This window comes from Aethalodelphis obliquidens, unplaced genomic scaffold, assembly GCF_003676395.1.
Source record: "Aethalodelphis obliquidens isolate GAN/ISIS:26980383/991018 unplaced genomic scaffold, ASM367639v1 scaffold102, whole genome shotgun sequence".
Lineage (NCBI taxonomy): Eukaryota > Metazoa > Chordata > Mammalia > Artiodactyla > Delphinidae > Aethalodelphis > Aethalodelphis obliquidens.
In genome coordinates, this window is record NW_020838046.1 from 684,706 (window position 1) to 704,741 (window position 20,036).

The window sequence follows — 20,036 nt, forward strand, 5'->3', positions numbered from 1 at the left end:
CCGTGGGCCATGGCCACTGGGCCTGTGTGTCTGGAGCCTGTGCTCCGCAACGGGAGAGGCCGCGGCGGTGAGAGGCCCACGTACCACAAAAAAATAAAAAAAAGAATAGAATGATACTAATGTGATTTGTACATCTCCCTTTCAGAGTGGGTATCCACTTGCTTTTGAGAGCCACCTTACCCACGGCTTTTCTGGTAGGCAGAGGCCCAGCTGCACACTGCACATAGTGGTGAGCCATGTGCCTCAGCAAGAACTGATTGCAAAGCCTTTTCTAGTTATGAGAAACACAGGGGCACAACCTCCACAGGTTGTGTGGAGGCACATTAGTAGCCTAAAAACATTAAGGTCAAGAATTTTTATTTCTGTAACTTCTGTGGTTTTCAGAACTAGCCACTGTTCCTCTCCTTCTTAAATCAGAGTACATCACTAGGCTCTCTGATAAAGCCTCAGCAGTGTTCACTTGGTGCTGGGTACCAGAACTCTAGGACTTGGATTAAATCTTTTTTTGAGCCTTGGCTGTGTAAAGTGGGGAGGACTGGTATGTGCTGTGTGCCTGCCCCACGTCAGGTACTCTGCTCTGTGCAGTTTACATCTACTCTCTCCCCATTGTCCAGTAAGGGATGGCAAAGTCAATAGTAGAGCTGCCAGGGTCACACAAGTCAGAAATGGCAGAGCCAATATAAAGGTGTGCCTCTGTATTATTTCTGCTCTTTATGTAGGGCCACATGCCTCCCTCCAAAAGGAGGATGTTCACCTATACTCTGGTGCCCTAAAAAGAGTGTGTGGATTTCTACCATGGTGCTATGCCAAGCTAGGGAGTATGAGACACTAAGATACACAATTCTGAGCATTGACTGGAAAAATATGAGGTCACCTACTGAGGAGCCTAAAATCAAAAGACTTTTCCTTCTCCCTTCTCTTTTAAAAGACATCCACATAACTCCTACCTTCTAATTATATGGAACATGTGAATGAATAGAATAATTAGTAGTAGTTGTCTCCATGAGGCTACTGGTGTTAGTTTACTTATTCACAAAGTTATATATTTTGAGCCTAGAAAGATCTGGGTTTTTTTAATCAAAACTTAAGAATAATTCCATATACTGAAACAGAAAACGAAGATTCAGGAAGTCAAATCATTTAGTTTACATATAAAGGGAAATCTGTAAAACTAAATTTAACCTGTGCTATAGAAAATTAAACTGTGTAATTACAGTTTTTCCAGTATAAAAACATGAGGCTAAAGGAAATACACATACAAATACAGTTGACCCTGTACAACTCGGGTGTGAACTGCACCGGTCCACCTATTTCAGTAGTAAATACTGCAGTACTACATGATCAGCAATTGGTTGAATGTGCAGAACTGCGGATACGGAGGGCTGACTGTAAAGTTATATGTGGATTATCAGCTGCATGGGGGCATCAACACCTCTAACCCCACCCCACCCCTAGGTTGTTCAAAGGTCAACTATGCAGATCAGGGGAAAGATTAGTATGATACATTATAAAGCATAATCAGCTCTTACTTGCTTTTAAAAATTGTTTTTACCTGCACAGATTTCTTTTGACACTGGAGTAGCCAGGAAGAAGCCGAGTCTTTCAAAATTCTCTGGCTTCGTATCTCAGTCCAGGGGCCCTTGGGACCATCTGAGACCTAAGAACGAAAGCTTCCAAAACCACTGATGGTTATTAATAAGGTGACACTGTTTTCCTCAGGGGAGCCTCAGCTGAAAATAGATTATGCTGGGAAGTTTGCTCCATTTTCTCTCTGTCCCTCAAGCATTGGCTTTTTCAAGAGTTTCATTCTTATTTCTCTTTTTTTCTTCCAAAAATCAGAATCAGTGGGGAGCTTTCAGAAACAAATCCTGAGGGGAGACCCGGGCATGTTTGTTTTTATTAAGTACCTGGGTGACTCTGATGCTGCAAGACCATACCATCTATTTTTTTTTTACATCTTTATTGTAGTATAATTGCTTTACAGTGTTGTGCTAGTTTCTGCTTTATAACAAAGTGAATCAGTTATACATATACATATGTTCCCATCTCTCTTCCCTCTTGCGTCTCCCTCCCTCCCACCCTCCCTATCCCACCCCTCTAGGTGGTCACAAAGCACCGAGCTGATCTCCCTGTGCTATGTGGCTGCTTCCCACTAGCTATCTATTTTACGTTTGGTAGTGTATATATGTCCATGCCTCTCTCTCGCTTTGTCACAGCTTACCCTTCCCCCTCCCCATATCCTCAAGTCCATTCTCTAGTAGGTCTGTGTCTTTATTCCTGTCTTACCCCTAGGTTCTTCATGACATTTTTTTTTCTTATATTCCATATATATGTGTTAGCATACGGTATTTGTCTTTCTCTTTCGAACTTACTTCACTCTGTATGACAGACTCTAAGTCCATCCACCTCATTGCAAATAGCTCAATTTCGTTTCTTTTTATGGCTGAGTAATATTCCATTGTATATATGTGCCACATCTTCTTTATCCATTCATCCGATGATGGACACTTAGGTTGTTTCCATCTCTGGGCTATTGTAAGTAGAGCTGCAATGAACATTTTGGTACATGACTCTTTTTGAATTATGGTTTTCTCAGGGTATATGCCCAGTAGTGGGATTGCTGGGTCATATGGTAGTTCCATTTGTAGATTTTTAAGGAACCTCCATACTGTTCTCCATAGTGGCTGTACCAATTCACATTCCCACCACAGTGCAAGAGTGTTCCCTTTTCTCCACACCCTCTCCAGCATTTATTGTTTCTAGATTTTTTGATGATGGCCATTCTGACTGGTGTGAGATGATATCTCATTGAAGTTTTGATTTGCATTTCTCTAATGATTAATGATGTTGAGCATTCTTTCATGTGTTTGTTGGCAGTCTGTATATCTTCTTTGGAGAAACATCTATTTAGGTCTTCTGCCCATTTTTGGATTGGGTTGTTTGTTTTTTTGTTATTGAGCTGCATGAGCTGCTTGTAAATTTTGGAGATTAACCCTTTGTCAGTTGCTTCATTTGCAAATATTTTCTCCCATTCTGAGGTTTGTCTTTTGGTCTTGTTTATGGTTTCCTTTGCTGTGCAAAAGCTTTGAAGTTTCATTAGGTCCCATTTGTTTATTTTTGTTTTTATTTCCATTTCTCTGGGAGGTGGGTCAAAAAGGATCTTGCTGTGATTTATGTCATAGAGTGTTCTGCCTATGTTTTCCTCTAAGAGTTTGATAGTGTCTGGCCTTACATTTAGGTCTTTAATCCATTTTGAGCTTATTTTTGTGTATGGTGTTAAGGAGTGATCTAATCTCATACTTTTACATGTACCTGTCCAGTTTTCCCAGCACCACTTATTGAAGAGGCTGTCCTTTCTCCACTGTACATTCCTGCCTCCTTTATCAAAGATAAGGTGACCATATGTGCGTGGGTTTATCTCTGGGCTTTCTATCCTGTTCCATTGATCTATATTTCTGTTTTTGTGCCAGCACCATACTGTAGCTTTGTAGTATAGTCTGAAGTCAGGAAGCCTGATTCCTCCAGCTCCATTTTTCGTTCTCAAGATTGCTTTGGCTATTCGGGGTCTTTTGTGTTTCTATACAAATTGTGAAATTTTTTGTTCTAGTTTTGTGAAAAATGCCAGTGGTAGTTTGATAGGGATTGCATTGAATCTGTAGATTGCTTTGGGTAGTAGAGTCATTTTCACAATGTTGATTCTTCCAATCCAAGAACATGGTATGTCTCTCCATCTATTTGTATCATCTTTAATTTCTTTCATCAGTGTCTTATAGTTTTCTGCATACAGGTCTTTTGTCTCCTTAGGTAGGTTTATTCCTAGATATTTTATTCTTTTTGTTGCAACGGTAAATGGGAGTGTTTTCTTGATTTCACTTTCAGATTTTTCATCATTAGTGTATAGGAATGCTAGAGATTTCTGTGCATTAATTTTGTATCCTGCTACTTTACCAAATTCATTGATTAGCTCTAGTAGTTTTCTGGTGGCATCTTTAGGATTCTCTATGTAAAGTATCATGTCATCTGCAAACAGTGACAGCTTTACTTCTTCTTTTCCGATTTGGATTCCTTTTATTTCCTTTTCTTCTCTGATTGCTGTGGCTAAAACTTCCAAAACTATGTTGAATAAGAGTGGTGAGAGTGGGCAACCTTGTCTTGTTCCTGATCTTAGTGGAAATGCTTTCAGTTTTTCACCATTGAGGAAGATGTTGGCTGTGGGTTTGTCATATATGTCCTTTATTATGTTGAGGAAAGTTCCCTCTATGCCTACTTTCTGCAGGATTTTTATCATAAATGGGTGTTGAATTTTGTCAAAAGCTTTCTCTGCATCTATTGAGATGACCATATGGTTTTTCTCCTTCAGTTTGTTAATATGGTGTATCACGTTGATTAATTTGCATATGTTGAAGAATCCTTGCATTCCTAGAATAAACCCCACTTGATCACGGTGTATGATCCTTTTAATGTGCTACTGGATTCTGTTGGCTAGTATTTTATTGAGGAATTTTGCATCTATGTTCATCAGTGATATGGGCCTGTAGTTTTCTTTCTTTATGACATCCTTGTCTGGTTTTGGTATCAGGGTGATGGTGGCCTCATAGAATGAGTTTGGGAGTGTTTCTCCCTCTGCTATATTTTGGAAGAGTTTGAGAAGGATAGGTGTTAGCTCTTCTCTAAATGTTTGATAGAATTCGCCTGTGAAGCCATCTGGTCCTGGGCTTTTGTTTGTTGGAAGATTTTTAATCACAGTTTCAATTTCAGTGCTTGTGATTGGTCTGTTCATATTTTCTATTTCTTCTTGATTCAGTCTTGGCAGGTTGTGCTTTTCTAAGCATTTGTCCATTTCTTCCAGGTTGTCCATTTTATTGGCATAGAGTTGCTTGTAGTAATCTCTCATGATCTTTTGTATTTCTGCAGTGTCAGTTGTTACTTCTCCTTTTTCATTTCTAATTCTGTTGATTTGAGTCTACTCCCTTTTTTTTTGATGAGTCTGGCTAATGGTTTATCAATTTTGTTTATCTTCTCAAAGAACCAGCTTTTAGTTTTATTGATCTTTGCTATTGTTTCCTTCATTTCTTTTTCATTTATTTCTGATCTGATCTGTATGATTTCTTTCCTTCTGCTAACTTTGGGGGTTTTTTGGTTCTTCTTTCTCTAATTGGTTTAGGTGCAAGGTTAGCTTGTTTATTTGAGATGTTTCCTGTTTCTTAAGGTAGGATTGTATTGCTATAAACTTCCCTCTTAGAACTGCTTTTGCTGCATCCCATAGGTTTTGGGTCGTCGTGTCTCCATTGTCATTTGTTTCTAGGTATTTTTTGATTTCCTCTTTTATTTCTTCAGTGATCACTTCGTTATTAAGTCATGTATTGTTTAGCCTCCATGTGTTTGTATTTTTTACAGATCTTTTCCTGTAATTGATATCTAGTCTCATAGCGTTGTGGTCGGAAAAGATACTTGATACAATTTCAATTTTCTTAAATTTACCAAGGCTTGATTTGTGACCTAAGATACGATCTATCCTGGAGAATGTTCCATGAGCACTTGAGAAAAATGTGTATTCTGTTGTTTTTGGATGGAATGTCCTATAAATATCAATTAAGTCCATCTTGTTTAATGTATCGTTTAAAGCTTGTGTTTCCTTATTTATTTTCATTTTGGATGAACTGTCCATTGGTGAAAGTGGGGTGTTAGAGTCCCCTACTATGAATGTGTTACTCTCGATTTCCCTTTTTCTGGCTGTTAGTATTTGCCTTATGTAATGAGGTGCTCCTATGTTGGGTGCATAAATATTTACAATTGTTATATCATCTTCTTGGATTGATCCCTTGATCATTATGTAGTGTCCTTCTTTGTCTCTTCTGATAGTCTTTATTTCAAAGTCTATTTTGTCTGATATGAGAATTGCTACTCCAGCTTTCTTTTGGTTTCCATTTGCATGGAATATCTTTTTCCATCCCCTCACTTTCAGTCTGTGTGTGTCTCTGAGTCTGAAGTGGGTCTCTTGTAGACAGCATATATATGGGTCTTGCTTTTGTATCCATTCAGCCAGTCTGTGTCTTTTGGTGGGAGCATTTAATCCATTTACATTTAAGGTAATTATCAATATGTATTTTCCTATTCCCATCTTCTTAATTGTTTTGGGTTTGTTATTGTAGGTCTTTTCCTTCTCTTGTGTTTCTTGCCTAGAGAAGGTCCTTTTGCATTTGTTGTAAAGCTGGTTGGTGGTGCTGAACTCTCTCAGCTTTTGCTTGTCTGTAAAGATTTTAATTTCTCCATCGAATCTGAATGAGATCCTTGCGGGGTAGAGTAATCTTGGTTGTAGGTTTTTCTCCTTCATCACTTTAAATATGTCCTGCCAGTCCCGTCTGGCTTGCAGAGTTTCTGCTGAAAGATTAGCTGTTAACCTTATGGGGATTCCCTTGTGTGTTATTTGTTGTTTTACCCTTGCTGCTTTTAATATGTTTTCTTTGTATTTAATTTTTGACAGTTTGATTAATATGTGTCTTGGCGTGTTTCTCCTTGGATTTATCCTGTATGGGACTCTCTGTGCTTCCTGGACTTGATTAACTATTTCCTTTCCCATATTAGGGAAGTTTTCAACTATAATCTCTTCAAATATTTTCTCAGTCCCTTTCTTTTTCTCTTCTTCTTCTGGAACCCCTATAATTTGAATGTTGGTGCATTTAATGTTGTCCCAGAGGTCTCTGAGACTGTCCTTAAGTTCTTTTCATTCTTTTTTCTTTATTCTGCTCTGCAGTAGTTATTTCCACTATTTTATCTTCCAGGTCACTTATCCTTTCTTCTGCCTCAGTTATTCTGCTATTGATCCCATCTAGAGTATTTTTAATTTCATTTATTGTGTTGTTCATCGTCGCTTGTTTCACCTTTAGTTCTTCTAGGTCCTTGTTAAATGTTTCTTGCATTTTCTCTATTCTATTTCCACAATTTTGTATCATCTTTACTATCATCATTCTGAATTCTTTTTCAGGTAGACTGCCTATTTCCTCTTCATTTGTTAGGTCTGGTGGGTTTTTATCTTGCTCCTTCATCTGCTGTGTGTTTTTCTGTCTTCTCAATTTGCTTATCTTACTGTGTTTGGGGTCTCCTTTTTGCAGGCTGCAGGTTCGTAGTTCCCGTTGTTTTTGGTGTCTGTCCCCAGTGGCTAAAGTTGTTTCAGACGGTTGTATAGGCTTCCTGGTGGAGGGGACTAGTGCCTGTGTTCTGGTGGATGAGGCTGGATCTTGTCTTTCTGATGGGCAGGTCCACGTCTGGTGGTGTGTTTTGGGGTGTCTGTGAACTTATTATGATTTTAGGCAGCCTCTCTGCTAATGGGTGGGGTTGTGTTCCTGTCTTGCTAGTTGCTTGGCATAGTGTGTCCAGCACTGTAGCTTGCTGGTCGTTGAGTGAAGCTGGGTGCTGGTGTTGAGATGGAGATCTCTGGGAGATTTTTGCCGTTTGATATTATGTGGAGCTGGGAGGTCTCTTGTGGACCAGTGTCCTGAAGTTGGCTCTCCCACCTCAGAGGCACAGCACTGACTCCTGGCTGCAGCACCAAGAGCCTTTCATCCACACGGCTCAGAATAAAAGGGAGAAAAAGTAGAAAGGGAGAGAGGGAGGGAGAGAGAAAGGAAGAAAGGAAGAAAGAAAGAGGAAAGAAAGGACGGAAGGAAGGAAGCAGGGAAGGAAGGAAGAAAGAAGGAAAAGAAAGAAAGAGGAAAGAGGATAAAATAAAATCAAGTACAATAAAATAAAATAACGTTATTAAAATAAAAAATAATTATTAAGAAAAAAATTTTTTTAAGAAAAAAGCGGACAGATAGAACCCTAGGACAAATGGTGACAGCAAAGCTATACAGACAAATTCTCACATGGAAGCATACACATACTCACAAAAAGAGGAAAAGGGGAAAAAATAGTAAATCTTGCTCTCAAAGTCCACCTCCTCAATTTGGGACGATTCATTGTCTATTCATGTATTCCACAGATGCAGGGTACATCAAGTTGATTGTGGAGCTTTAATCCGCTGCTTCTGAGGCTGCTGGGAGAGATTTCCCTTTCTCTTCTTTGTTCTCACAGCTCCCGGGGCTCAGCTTTGGATTTGGCCCTGCCTCTGCGTGTAGGTCGCCGGAGGGCATCTGTTCTCCGCTCAGACAGGACGGGGTTAAAGGAGCAGCTGCTTCGGGGGCTCTGGCTCACTCAGGCCAGGGGGAGGGAGGGGTGCGGATGCGGGGCGAGCCTGCCGCGGCAGAGGCCGCCGGAACATTGCACCAGCCTGAGGCACGCCGTGCATTATCCCGGGGAAGTTGTCCCTGGATCCCGGGACCCTGGCAGTGGCGGGCTGCACAGGCTCCCCAGAAGGGAGGTGTGGATAGTGACCTGTGCTCACACACAGGCTTCTTGGTGGCGGCAGCAGCAGCCTTAGCGTCTCATGCCCGTCTCTGGGGTCCGCGCTGTTAGCCGTGGCTCGTGCCCGTCTCTGGAGCTCCTTTAAGCAGCGCTCTTAATCCCCTCTCCTCGCGCACCAGGAAACAAAGAGGGAAGAAAAAGTCTCTTGCCTCTTCGGCAGGTGCAGACTTTTCCCCGGACTCCTTCCCGGCTAACCATGGTGCACTAACCCCCTGCGGGCTGTGTTCACGCTCTCCCTGCGCTCCGACCAAAGCCCAGCCTCAGCTCCCAGCCCCGCCCGCCCCGGCGGGTGAGCAGACAAGCCTCTCGAGCTGGTGAGTGCTGGTCGGCACCGATCCTCTGTGAGGGAATCTCACCGCTTTGCCCTCCGCACCCCTGTTGCTGTGCTCTCTTCCGCGGCACCGAAGCTCCCCGCCTCCGCCACCCGCAGTCTCCGCCCGCAAAGGGGCTTCCTAGTGTATGGAAACTTTTCCTCCTTCACAGCTCCCTCCCACTGGTGCAGGTCCTGTCCCTATTCTTTTGTCTCTGTTTATTATTTTTTTTTTGCCCTACCCAGGTACGTGGGGAGTTTCTTGCCTTTTGGGAGGTCTGAGGTCTTCTGCCAGTGTTCAGTGGGTGTTCTGTAGGAGTTGTTCCACGTGTAGATGTATTTCTGGTGTATTTGTGGGGAGGAAGGTGATCTCCCCGTCTTACTCTTCTGCCATCTTCCCAATCTCTCCATACCATCTATTGAAGTCTAGAGCTTTGCTTGATCTCAGCCATTTCTATGGCTGCACCTTCCACCAGAGGAGGGGTCTCAACCTTTGTGTTTGTGGTCTGCTTTCCAGTATGAGAATTTGGCAAACTTAACAGCATTTCTGTGCACCTGTAATTAGGTCACTGCTCACTTGGTTGTCCTTTGATCCTTGTCTAGACTATACATGCCCACTGCCCTGACTTCCCCTTTTGCTTTGAAGCAGGTTGTAGCTTTCTCTGTGTTGCACAGCCTCCTCAGCAAAACATTTCACCTAACTGAAATGGTGACAACAGCATGATTCTCAGGTGCAGTAAAGACTAACTTTGCACATCAAGCAACATTTTGTATGACCCAAGTTGACAACTTTTGACCTAGAGCAGGGTCTCTCCACCTGGGCACTGTGGACATTTGGGACCAGATAATTCTTTGTTGGGCAGGTTGGGGTGCTGCCTGTGCATTGTGGGTTATTTAGCCGTATCTTTGGCTCCACTCACTAGGCGCCAATAGCACCCCCTGCACACAGTTCTGACAACCACAGATGTCTCCGGTTGAGAACCACTGACCTAGAGGATGGCTCAACACAAATATTCATCTTTACTTTACTAATCTTTACTCATCTTTATCTTCTCCAAGCCTCTGTTTTCCAGTGGATTCCTCTCAAGTACCTTTGAATTAACTCTAGTGCCGCTACTTGCTTTTTTCCCTCTGCCTGAGATACCCTGCCCTTCCTCTTTTGTCTATAGGTCTTTAAAACTGAGCCGAGGTGTGACTCTGCTATGTCTTCCTTTAGCTCTGGTTGCCAGACAGCTCTGCTACCTCCCTGCCTCCCGTGGGGCTCCAACCAGCCCTCCAGCTGGGCCGGGGGCACTGCCCAGAGCCCCTCTCTTTCCCTGGTCATTTCTCCCTACTCCTCAAGCAGCACATCCAGGTGTATTCATTCTCCTTAAGCACCCTAACTCATCCCTTTATTCCTCACTCTCATCAGGTAACTTCACCATAAATCTCACAGAAAATAATGGCTGTTAGACAGCCGAAATTCTCCCAGCCTGCTGTCCCCAAGCCTTCATGCGTACCTGCCTCCACACCCACCCTTGCAGCCTTCCCTCCCATTAGGATGGAGAGGACAGCCTCCTTGGTTCTAATGTGCTCTTTCAACCTAGGCCTCTGTGTGCCAACACCTTCCCTTCCTTGGGGACCTTGCTGTATTGACTATCTGCTCCCTCCAGTTTTTGTTGTTTCTGTCTCTACCCACCAGCATTTCATCATGCTCAAGCATTTTCTATCCAGTTTTTATAATTCTCTTTCAAACCCATCTCCAAAGCTGTACCACTCTACAGCTTCTCCCCTTTACAGCCAGACTCTGGAAAGCATCTGCACTCACTGTCCCTTCTTCCCCTGAGTAAGGGGAGAAGAAAAGCTCAGATGCCTTTGTCTGTCCTTCCTTTTAACAAGCCTATCTCGAGACTGAACTAAGACTTTCTGTAGATAGCAAACCTCTCATGGATTGCTGGCTTTTTGTTGCATGACCTTTACTTTTTACCTTCTGTCATGTTAATTTACTGTGGACAGATGGCAGTTGGCATTGCTTTGGGACCTCATACTTGTGGCAGTTGATTACAGTTGATCATCCTTTGGATGTTAGCCAACACATTTTAGAAACTGGAAAACTGGCACTTTATTTAGGCCTCTTTTATTTAAAGGTCAGCCACAAAATGTTTAGTGGTTAAAAATACTTTTCAGAAGTAGAGTTCTGCAGCTTAGATAACCGTATGTCTAAGATGCCACTTCGGGAGCTAAGATGGGTCAGTCATCTGGCTGCTGGCAGAGGCATTACCGTGATGCCCCCTCCTCAGAGGGAGGGCCTGTTTCAACATTGTCTGCTGCCAGTCCCAGTTCAGGGAAAAGAGTTCTTTCCTCTGACCTTTAATAATCCTGGATCCTTTTATATTTGCCAGGTTCTTGCACGGCACCAAGAGGCTGCAGAACTGTGAAAACAACTCACCCTCAGTGTAGACTCCTCACCCCACCCCCAGCCGTTGTTCTGATCACTCTAGCTTATGGTGTACGTGGGAAGTGGGAGAGTGGGAAAGCATCGTATTTCAGTATTATTGGTTTGGTTCCTTTTATGTTCTATACACTTCACATTCTGTATCCCAAAGTATTTCTAATAGGAATAAAGGACTTTTGTTGAAGCTCTGATACGCTTATCCTTTTCACGTTTCACTGTTCCTCAGCACATCACCTGCTTTCCATTCCTGTACACCACTCAGCCCTAAATATGTTGGGCCCTTTTCTGCTTTTATGTGCATTTTTATTATTCAAGTCTTCTATAAAAATGAGAAGGGGGCTTCTTTTCAAGATCTGGCTGGCCCCAGCTGCCGCCCTCTGAGGTGTCTGTGCATGCTTGTGGTATGTCTGCAAGCTTGTAAGAGGTCACTCTGGTGCTGGCCATGCTGGGACCTGAGGCACACTCAAGTGTTCTGACCACGTATCAGGATATCATGTGAAATGTTGACATTACTTTGCCTGAATGTATGTTTAATGACACCTTTCATCTGCATGTCCTTGGTGCCTTTTCTAAGTTTTTCACTTACTGCTCCAAACAGCTTCACAAGATAGATGGCAGGCAACCTTCCCCACTGCGACCCACACCTGCAGTGTTCAGATGAGACAGCTGGGAGTCAGAAAGGGCAGTTTGTCAAGGCTCAGAGTGTTGTAGTAGCAGAACTTTCCCTAGGAGGAAGGGAAGGCCATGTGGAGTTTGGTAAAACAGTAGACCTGAGAAGATAGAAGCAAGAGGTAAAAAGGATGGGTGACAAAGAAGCAATGAGTACAGGGCAGCTCTTCACCACAGTTCTGTCAGTGACCTGAAGCAGAGTGATAGGCATGTGTCAGAAGGGCCAGTAGGTGAAGACAGACATTGTCGGGTTTTGTTTTCAGAAGAGGGAGATGTGCTGTGGGAATCGGACTGATGGTCTCTGGGCCAGGTGCAGGAGCTGGACTGTTGGGAACCTGGAAAGACAGCACAGATGGAGGAGGGAGTGTGGGAGGGAGGGAGGGACGGATCACTGGCTGGGCTGGGGACAGGGGGTAGGAAAGCCATGGGGTAAACAGATAGTCAAAAGGAAAAGTTATTTTTTTATGAAAGAAAATATTTCTTTGTGATTTTGAGTTAGCTAAGGAGGGGAGGCTTGCTTTCTCAGCTTGTCCCTAGAAAACCAGTTAGTCTTTGTTTTCCTTCATTACAGTGCCCCACAGCAGGGGACCAGATACTTTCTTTTAGATCAGCAAACCTACAAGGAAACAATTAAGAACCCCAACATAAGAGAAATCCATTTATAACTAAGGTTAAAGGAACAGATAAATAGAGAACACTCAACTTATGCAGCTTTAAAAATTAAATATAGGATTATACCATTTTGTTCCTTTCTGAATAACCAGTAATAGAAAAGACCAGACAATAAGAAAAGGGGAAAGCAAAAACGCTGGTAAGAGTGGGAAGGTGAAAGCCAGGCCACCGCTGCTGGCTTAAACCAAGGTCCCCACAAACAGCCGGCTCAAGTCAGCTGCTCCACACCAAAGCAGCTGCATCAGAGATCACAAAACCTTATCTCTTCTGTCACCTGCCAGCTGGCCAAAGTCCATTGTCCACACTACATAGAACTGGCTTAGAGAACCTTCCCGGCCACCCAACACTAACCAAACCCTCAGTGGTCCATAGGCCTTTCAAAAAGTATGCCAGATATTAGGCAGATGCACCCTTGCAAGGGGGAGAATCTGTCATTTATGTCAGACCTAAAGGGTATGTATCTTCAAAAAGAGGTCTTGTTCTAGTCTTTGTTAGGCCACAGCCAGCACTGGCACAGTTCACAGCTGCTGGGGAGTAAACCCCACATCTGAGAACACGCCCTCGGTGGAACCCTGTGGTAAGGAGCCTTCATCTCCCTTTTGGAGTACACTCATACTTGGATGCAAGGAACAGAAAACAGACGTGACAGTGCATTGTGTATACTGAATGAATTTAGGTCTTGCCTATGGTTTGATGACTTTCACCTCTTAAGTAAAAACCCTCAGTTTTAAATAAAAGCCTCCAAGGCTGATGAGGTTCTGGTTCATTGCATTATCTGTAAATTTCAGACTAGATGAATATATTTAATTGTCAAGATTTTTATTCTTACCCCAAAGAAATGGGTACAAGGCTACCAAGTGATGTTAGGTTGTTTGGGTTGAAGCTGTAAGCATGAATGTTTCTTCCAAATCCCAATTTTAAAAATGAGTTTTCTAGATCTCCTACTTTTTAAAATCAAAACTTCATTTTAAAACAGGTGTATATAACTGCTTATAAGTTATATATAAATTATACATTAACAAAGTTTAAAAGGCAAACCATGGTTCAATTTGATATCTTTCTCAAAATTTATTCTGGCTTATCTGAACACTCTGACTATAGTGCTTCCAAAGGTGCCCGGAACATCTGTCCTGGCACCTGCCCCTGCCTCTGCTTGGCCAGGACTCTGGGGCTTCCGTGTGGCCTCATTTCAGGTTCTCAGAGCTACCATGGAGAGGTACTTGAGCTTGAGAAATGATGTCAACAGCTCCTTCACAATCTTTTCTCCTTTCCAAAGGACACAGGCATCTTTTTCAAGAATGCAAAACCGTCCATGATTTATTTCCAGTCACAAGGATGTGACTTTCTGCTTTCTGGAATAAGAGAGAAAATCACCCATCCTCTCTCTCCCTTCAACATTTCAACTGGAAATTGCTACTAAATGTTATCTGATCCTTAAGCACAGAGCATCCCTAAAAATATTTCCAACCACCCAATGTTTATAACTTTACAAACATTTAACCTGGGTTGCTTAGAAGTCTTTTTAAATAATATTTTAAATGACATTTAAACAGAGGTCCATGAAACTAATTATATAGAGAACTCTTCATTTTAACTTCTGGTTAATATTTTCTTGAAATTCTATTTCTACTTTAGATATTATTGAAAACAACTGATTTATAACGTATAATTCATTATCTTCATTGTTAATAAATTTCCTACTTTTCCTCAAATCTTTTTTGGAATTTGGTGGAGTAAAAACACCAAACAGCCAAATACTACGTATCAGTACTCATTATACAGTGCTATCAACATACAAGATTGGATTCAGCTTGCCAGCTCATTCAGCTATCAACATACAAGATTGGATTCAGATTGCCAGCTCAATTTTAATACATCCCCAATATCTGTCTCTTGGTACCAAACAGACTAACTAAAAATTCCATTTCTTTACATTTTGGCCTAGGAGTTTTTTAGTATATAATTTGTGATATAATTCTCCATTTTTTTTATAGGCATGTTTTCCACAAATCCTGCGTGGATCCCTGGCTTAGTGAACATTGTACCTGTCCTATGTGCAAACTTAATATTTTGAAGGCCCTGGGAATTGTGGTATGTTTCCTATTTTGTTAATACATTTGTGTAGTGTTATCTCTAAGCATAACATAACATAGCACAAGTGGATGGTTAAAAGTCTCACAAGAAAACACTGGCTTTCTCTGCCAGATAATCCTGTTAGTCCAACACTGCCTTTTTTCCCACATTACTTAAAGTCTAGCCCACCTCAGGGAACTTCTGGAAGAGCAGATAAAGAACTGTGCTAGTCCACTTTACAGCCTGCTTCTGTTGGGTGGTGGATGTGTGATGAAGAACTGAGGTAGAGAGAAGGACGTGATTTTCCTCTATTCCAATATTTTTTTTTTTAAGGAATAGAATGTAGACTTTTAACTCTGGTCCAATAGTAATTTTTTCTGCATTCAGCATGGTATAAAACTATGTCATCACTTATGTTCCTTCCTCTTAAATTTGGCTTTGCTCTCCTGGGCGATGGTAATTGCAGTCAGTGAAGGTGGGCAGTGCCAGCCCTGGGCAGACCTTTGACAGCTGGGCAGGGGTTTTGGTTGGGTGCCGGCCACATAGGGCACTTCAGCCCTGGCCAGGAGAGTCAGCACTGACTAACTGAGGACCTTGGAGACTTCCTGCAGTTCCTTCCTTAAGAGAAGTGTATGTCCAGGATTATTGCTTTTTAGAAGAAAGTGAAATACTTTCTGGTCTCATAAAAGAGTGAATGAATAATCTCCATATAGAGAGGAAAGTTTATTTTGACCCAACAGATGAATTCCTTGTTTTAGCTTTACAGATCTAAGTAGTCCTATTTGAAATATGTTATCAGATGACAGTTTAGATGTAATCTAGTTAGATAGTGATGCCCCATTTATCCTCCATCTCCAGAGATCACATCAGTGATGTTGTAGTTTCTTCACCTCTTCACCACTGACACTGGCCTAGGTAATTCCTTCTGGTGAGGGCCGTCCTTGAGACTGTCTAGCAGCATCCCTGGCCTTTCACATCCACTTTTTAGTTGGTAGGCTTTGACCCCACAGCAGCTCTGTACCTCTTCTTCAGCATTAGATGCTTAGGTTTTTTTTGTTGTTGTTGTTGCACTGGGTCTTAGTTGTGACAGGCGGGCTCCTTAGTTGTGGCATGCGAACTCTTAGTTGCGACATGCATGTGGGATCTAGTTCCCATACCAGGAATCGAACCCAGGCCCCCTGCATTGGGAGTGCAGAGTCTTAACCACGGTGGCCCCAGGGAAGTCCCAATGCTTAGGTTTTGAAACATAGTTTTCTTAGAGTTCAAAAGTCTTTTCAATGTTGATCTGCTCTTGGTTGTATGCTTTACTTATGTTTAAAGATAGAAGATATTTAAAAACTGACTAGCAGATAGATGGGGGTATTACAGAGAAGTTAATAGGGTGAAAGGATATTTTATGTTACCTGTATTAACATACGAGCCAGTGATACACTGCACTGTTTGTCAGCTTTATAATAATCCTTCTGCCTGTGAGCCATGTCCACAAAAGGTTGTCACTTTATAAAGATGAAGTGTTCAATTTTCTCAGTTCTGCAATGGATTTTGGCTTTCCTTAGTACCATTTTGTGGAAGAAATCATCTGTTTCTTTTAAATAAAAATTCTTGGAATTAGAGTGGAAGGTGTAGATGGGGAGAGAAATGAGAGGAAATCACCTGGAAAAAACTTGGTAAAGTCTTTGCAACAGGATGTCAAACATTTAGAATTGTATAAAACGATTTGTTAATCTTACAAGTACTTTTAATCTGGAAATATTTTGCAGCCAAATTTGCCATGTACTGATAACGTAGCATTTGATATGGAAAGGCTCACCAGAACCCAAGCAGTTAACCGAAGATCAGCCCTAGGTGACCTCGCCAGTGACAACTCCCTTGGCCTCGAGCCACTTCGAACTTCGGGGATCTCGCCTCTTCCTCAGGATGGGGATCTCACTCCTAGAACAGGAGAGATCAACATCGCAGTAACAAGTAAGTGGGACCTGTGCCCAGGGCACAGGACAGATTTGCTGCTGGTATTTGATGTGTGGTGGAGAGTTGAGGCAATCACCAGGGACAGTGACTTAGTCTGTAACTGAGAAAGTAATGGTTACTTTTGTTAAAACAGATATTTGGAATAACAAAACTTCCTTTATAGTAAGAAGCTTGTGTACTTGTGTGTAGTTAATAGGAATAGTTGCCATTTGATGACTAGCTGATCAGAGGTTTGTCTTAATAGCTGTTTATAAGCCTGATTTGAAACGATTGCATTGCAGACAGGGATGTAAGGTAGGACGTCAGCAGCATCTCAGTGAGCACTGTGAGCACCAGTGGTCTCTAGTACCTAGGCTGCAGGCAACCTAGTAAAAAACTAATCCAGAATTTGAACCTAAAAATTCAGTTGAGATGGCCAGCTGCTGCTCACTTTATTTTACACTTTTATGAAATTTGGTGTCTTAGCACTTACCTCTTTGGTATAATTGTATAAGAAGTGTGAGAAGACCCAAAAGGTAATCTACTTTTAAAATATGCTCTGGGCTAATTATGAACGTCATGATTGTTGAACTGTTGACGAGAAGGAAAAAAAAATGCTCTGAGTGTTTTGATGGCCTTGCCAAAGTATGAGTGGGCTGGCAGGCGTGCAAGTGGGCCTCGTGGACATTCACCCCGTAACAAGCCAGCTGTTTTCAATCCATTCTTTATGTGTTACTTTCATCTAACAACCTTTCACCCCATCTTCCTCATCATCACCCTGGTGCTGCCTTTTTCAGTATATCTGTTGCTTACCTATAGCTTCGAGCCCTAACCCTAATGGGACTCCTCTCAACTCTGGGAGTCAGTAAAATGGATAAAGCTGTTAAAAAGAGTTTTCCCTTAAATAGTAAGACTTGTGTGGTCTATTCAATTGAAGTATACGTGATCTTAACTAACCAAAAATTATTGTTAGAAAATGATTTCCCAAGTTTTATTTTCTCATTTTCTAAACTCAAGGAGACTTCATTCAGTTATAAAATAAGTAAAACTATTCTTTGATACAATTTGACTGATTTCTTACCATTTACCAATGGTTTGTTTTAACAGCATTTCATGTTGTCCTGCTTTGACATTTAGGTTTTATGGGCTAGATTTTTAAAAATTGATCTAGTAGTAATAAAGGAGACAAAGGTTGTCTGTTTACTAATGAGTTTTTGGTAGGTCCTTCATTGATCAACATTTATTGAGCACCTACTACTACATAAAGTACTGATCCCATTATATTTTATATAGAAATATCCTTTCAAAATCTTAGGTTTTGATGATAAAAATATTACTTCATGTATCAAATTAATCACCTTCAGCAGAATTTGTACATGTTAATAAATAAAACTCATGCGGTTAAATTAGACCAAAGCTACCTCTACTTTAACATCAAAGCTCTGTAGTGCCATAGTAACCACAGTGCGTTCAACCAGCATCCACTGTTTGCAAGGCACTGTGCTAACTACACACTGAGGAGAACAGAGGTGACCGAGATCCCAGCTGCAGTAGGTTGGTGCTAAAATACCTCTGGCCCATCAGGTATTATTACGACAGTGTTTACTTCTTTTTGGTTACTAATTTTTATAACTGAAATGCCATGCATGTATGGATGCTATATTCAAATTGGAAACATAGACATAATTGAAGTTCTAAAAGTTAGTCTGCTTATCATGTATAAAAGTCTAAGAAGAAAAAAATAAAGAATGCTATGTTAAGCTTCTTGAAATTGATTATCAGCCATCTCTTAATTTTTTTTAAATGCCAGTATATATTTTTTCTAACTTAAAATATATGTGGGTAAAAATGGTGGATTTTGCATGGGTTCTTCAATGTTTATTTTGACTTAAATAAAAACCTTGTAAATTCACTCTATTGATGAGGAATTTGTATTCCAAGAAGCAGTGGCTGCACTGTTATCTAAAATGAAAGAGTTTGCTGTGCATTTTAATAATGTAAACCAAGGTGGGCAGAGAAATGCGCATAGAACAACTCAGCATCCTGGAATCCTGAAGAACAGTTCTTCTTAACCTTTTGAAGATCACAACCTTTAAAATTCAGTGAAAGTATAATAACCTTTTTCTAGAAAAATTCCTAGGCACACACAGTTTTGCATAGATGTAGGATTCATGAAAACCAGATTAAGAAACGCCCATGTTATACAAAGCTTTCGCATATAAACATTTGGCATTCCAAGTATAAATTTCTTCTCTGCATTATTGCAGATGTATAGGGAACTTTACTGTGTAACACTTTGTTAAACCAGCCCTAGTTTGTTTATATTTTAGGAAATATAGTTAAGACTTTTTAGGAAGTCAGATTGGTTCTCAGGTTATTTTTCTGGTTCTCAGTAAGTACAGTTTTTGGAATGTTACCTTGATGATACAGAGTTTGAAAACTTAAGGGAAAATATTAACCTATTTCCTGGATCTAGAGAGAAACTAGATAAAAACCTTTAGAGTTCTGTGTACCAGAGGTTTTCAACTCTTTGATGAGCCAAGAGTTGGAATAACCTACCCTTTCTACTTCTGTTTAATAAAGCCAGAACAGCCAGTGCCACTTCCCAGCAGTGGGGTTGTGAAGGGTAGTTCTTTTCTTTGCAGGAGACACCAATAAGATGTCCTTTTTAAATAAAGACTATAAGTAAACCCACTCATAAGCGAAAAGAATATAGATGTGAATGCCATGGAAGGCCAGCCCACAGACTGCTTGGAGTACCCACGAGATCTTTGGGAACCACTGCTCCATATTTCTAAGCCTTTCTTTAAGAATGAGGGACACAGCCATGCAGAAGTGACAAAATGAAGAAAGAAAGGTTATAAGTATGGCTAGTCCACTTTACTGTCATTTAAATTAACAATTTTTAAAACCTATGTCCATGTGCGATTTTATATACATCTTTTTACTACATACTTTTTGGTGGCCACACTTCTCACAAACCTCAGGACTTTTAACTGGAAGAAATGTTTGGGCCATGCTTTCCTTGCAGCTTTCACCACTACTTCCACTAACCTTCTCCACTGAGTAGCTCTCTGGCAAACCTCCTCCTGCTTCACTTCCTTGGGCCAGTCTTGGCTTACACCTCCGTTGACGTCTGCTTCGTTGCATTTGAGGGAAATGTTGACATCGATTTGACATAAGCCTTCTCCCCAGAGTGATTTCCTCCCTTTCCTTTGTCAACAGAAGAATGGTTTATTATTGCCAGTTTTGGCCTCCTCAGTGCTCTCACACTCTGCTACATGATCATCAGAGCCACAGCTAGCTTGAATGCTAATGAGTAAGTAACCAATTGTTTCTTGGATTGCATGTGCCAGATGATCCCAAGAGAATATGTAATTTTCATAAAGATCATGAGAATTGCCTTCTACCAATTTCATACTGATCCTGATGGGATCATACCTAGGAAAATAGTTTATTTCATGAACAGTAACACTGATTGGGAGTTCACCTTGCTCAGCAACAACTGCTCACTTTAGAAAATATCTC

At 41.3% G+C, this 20,036-nt stretch overlaps 1 protein-coding gene across 1 annotated transcript in view; it reads left to right on the forward strand.

Annotated features, from left to right (window-relative positions):
• The window catches only part of RNF130 (ring finger protein 130), a 114,554-nt gene that overhangs the window by 87,449 nt on the left and 7,069 nt on the right, over positions 1–20,036 (forward strand). Inside the window, exons 6-8 of the mRNA XM_027096493.1 lie at positions 14,483–14,579; positions 16,322–16,526; positions 19,734–19,827. Coding sequence (XP_026952294.1) covers positions 14,483–14,579; positions 16,322–16,526; positions 19,734–19,827 — 396 coding nt within the window. The remainder of the gene's footprint in view (positions 1–14,482; positions 14,580–16,321; positions 16,527–19,733; positions 19,828–20,036) is intronic.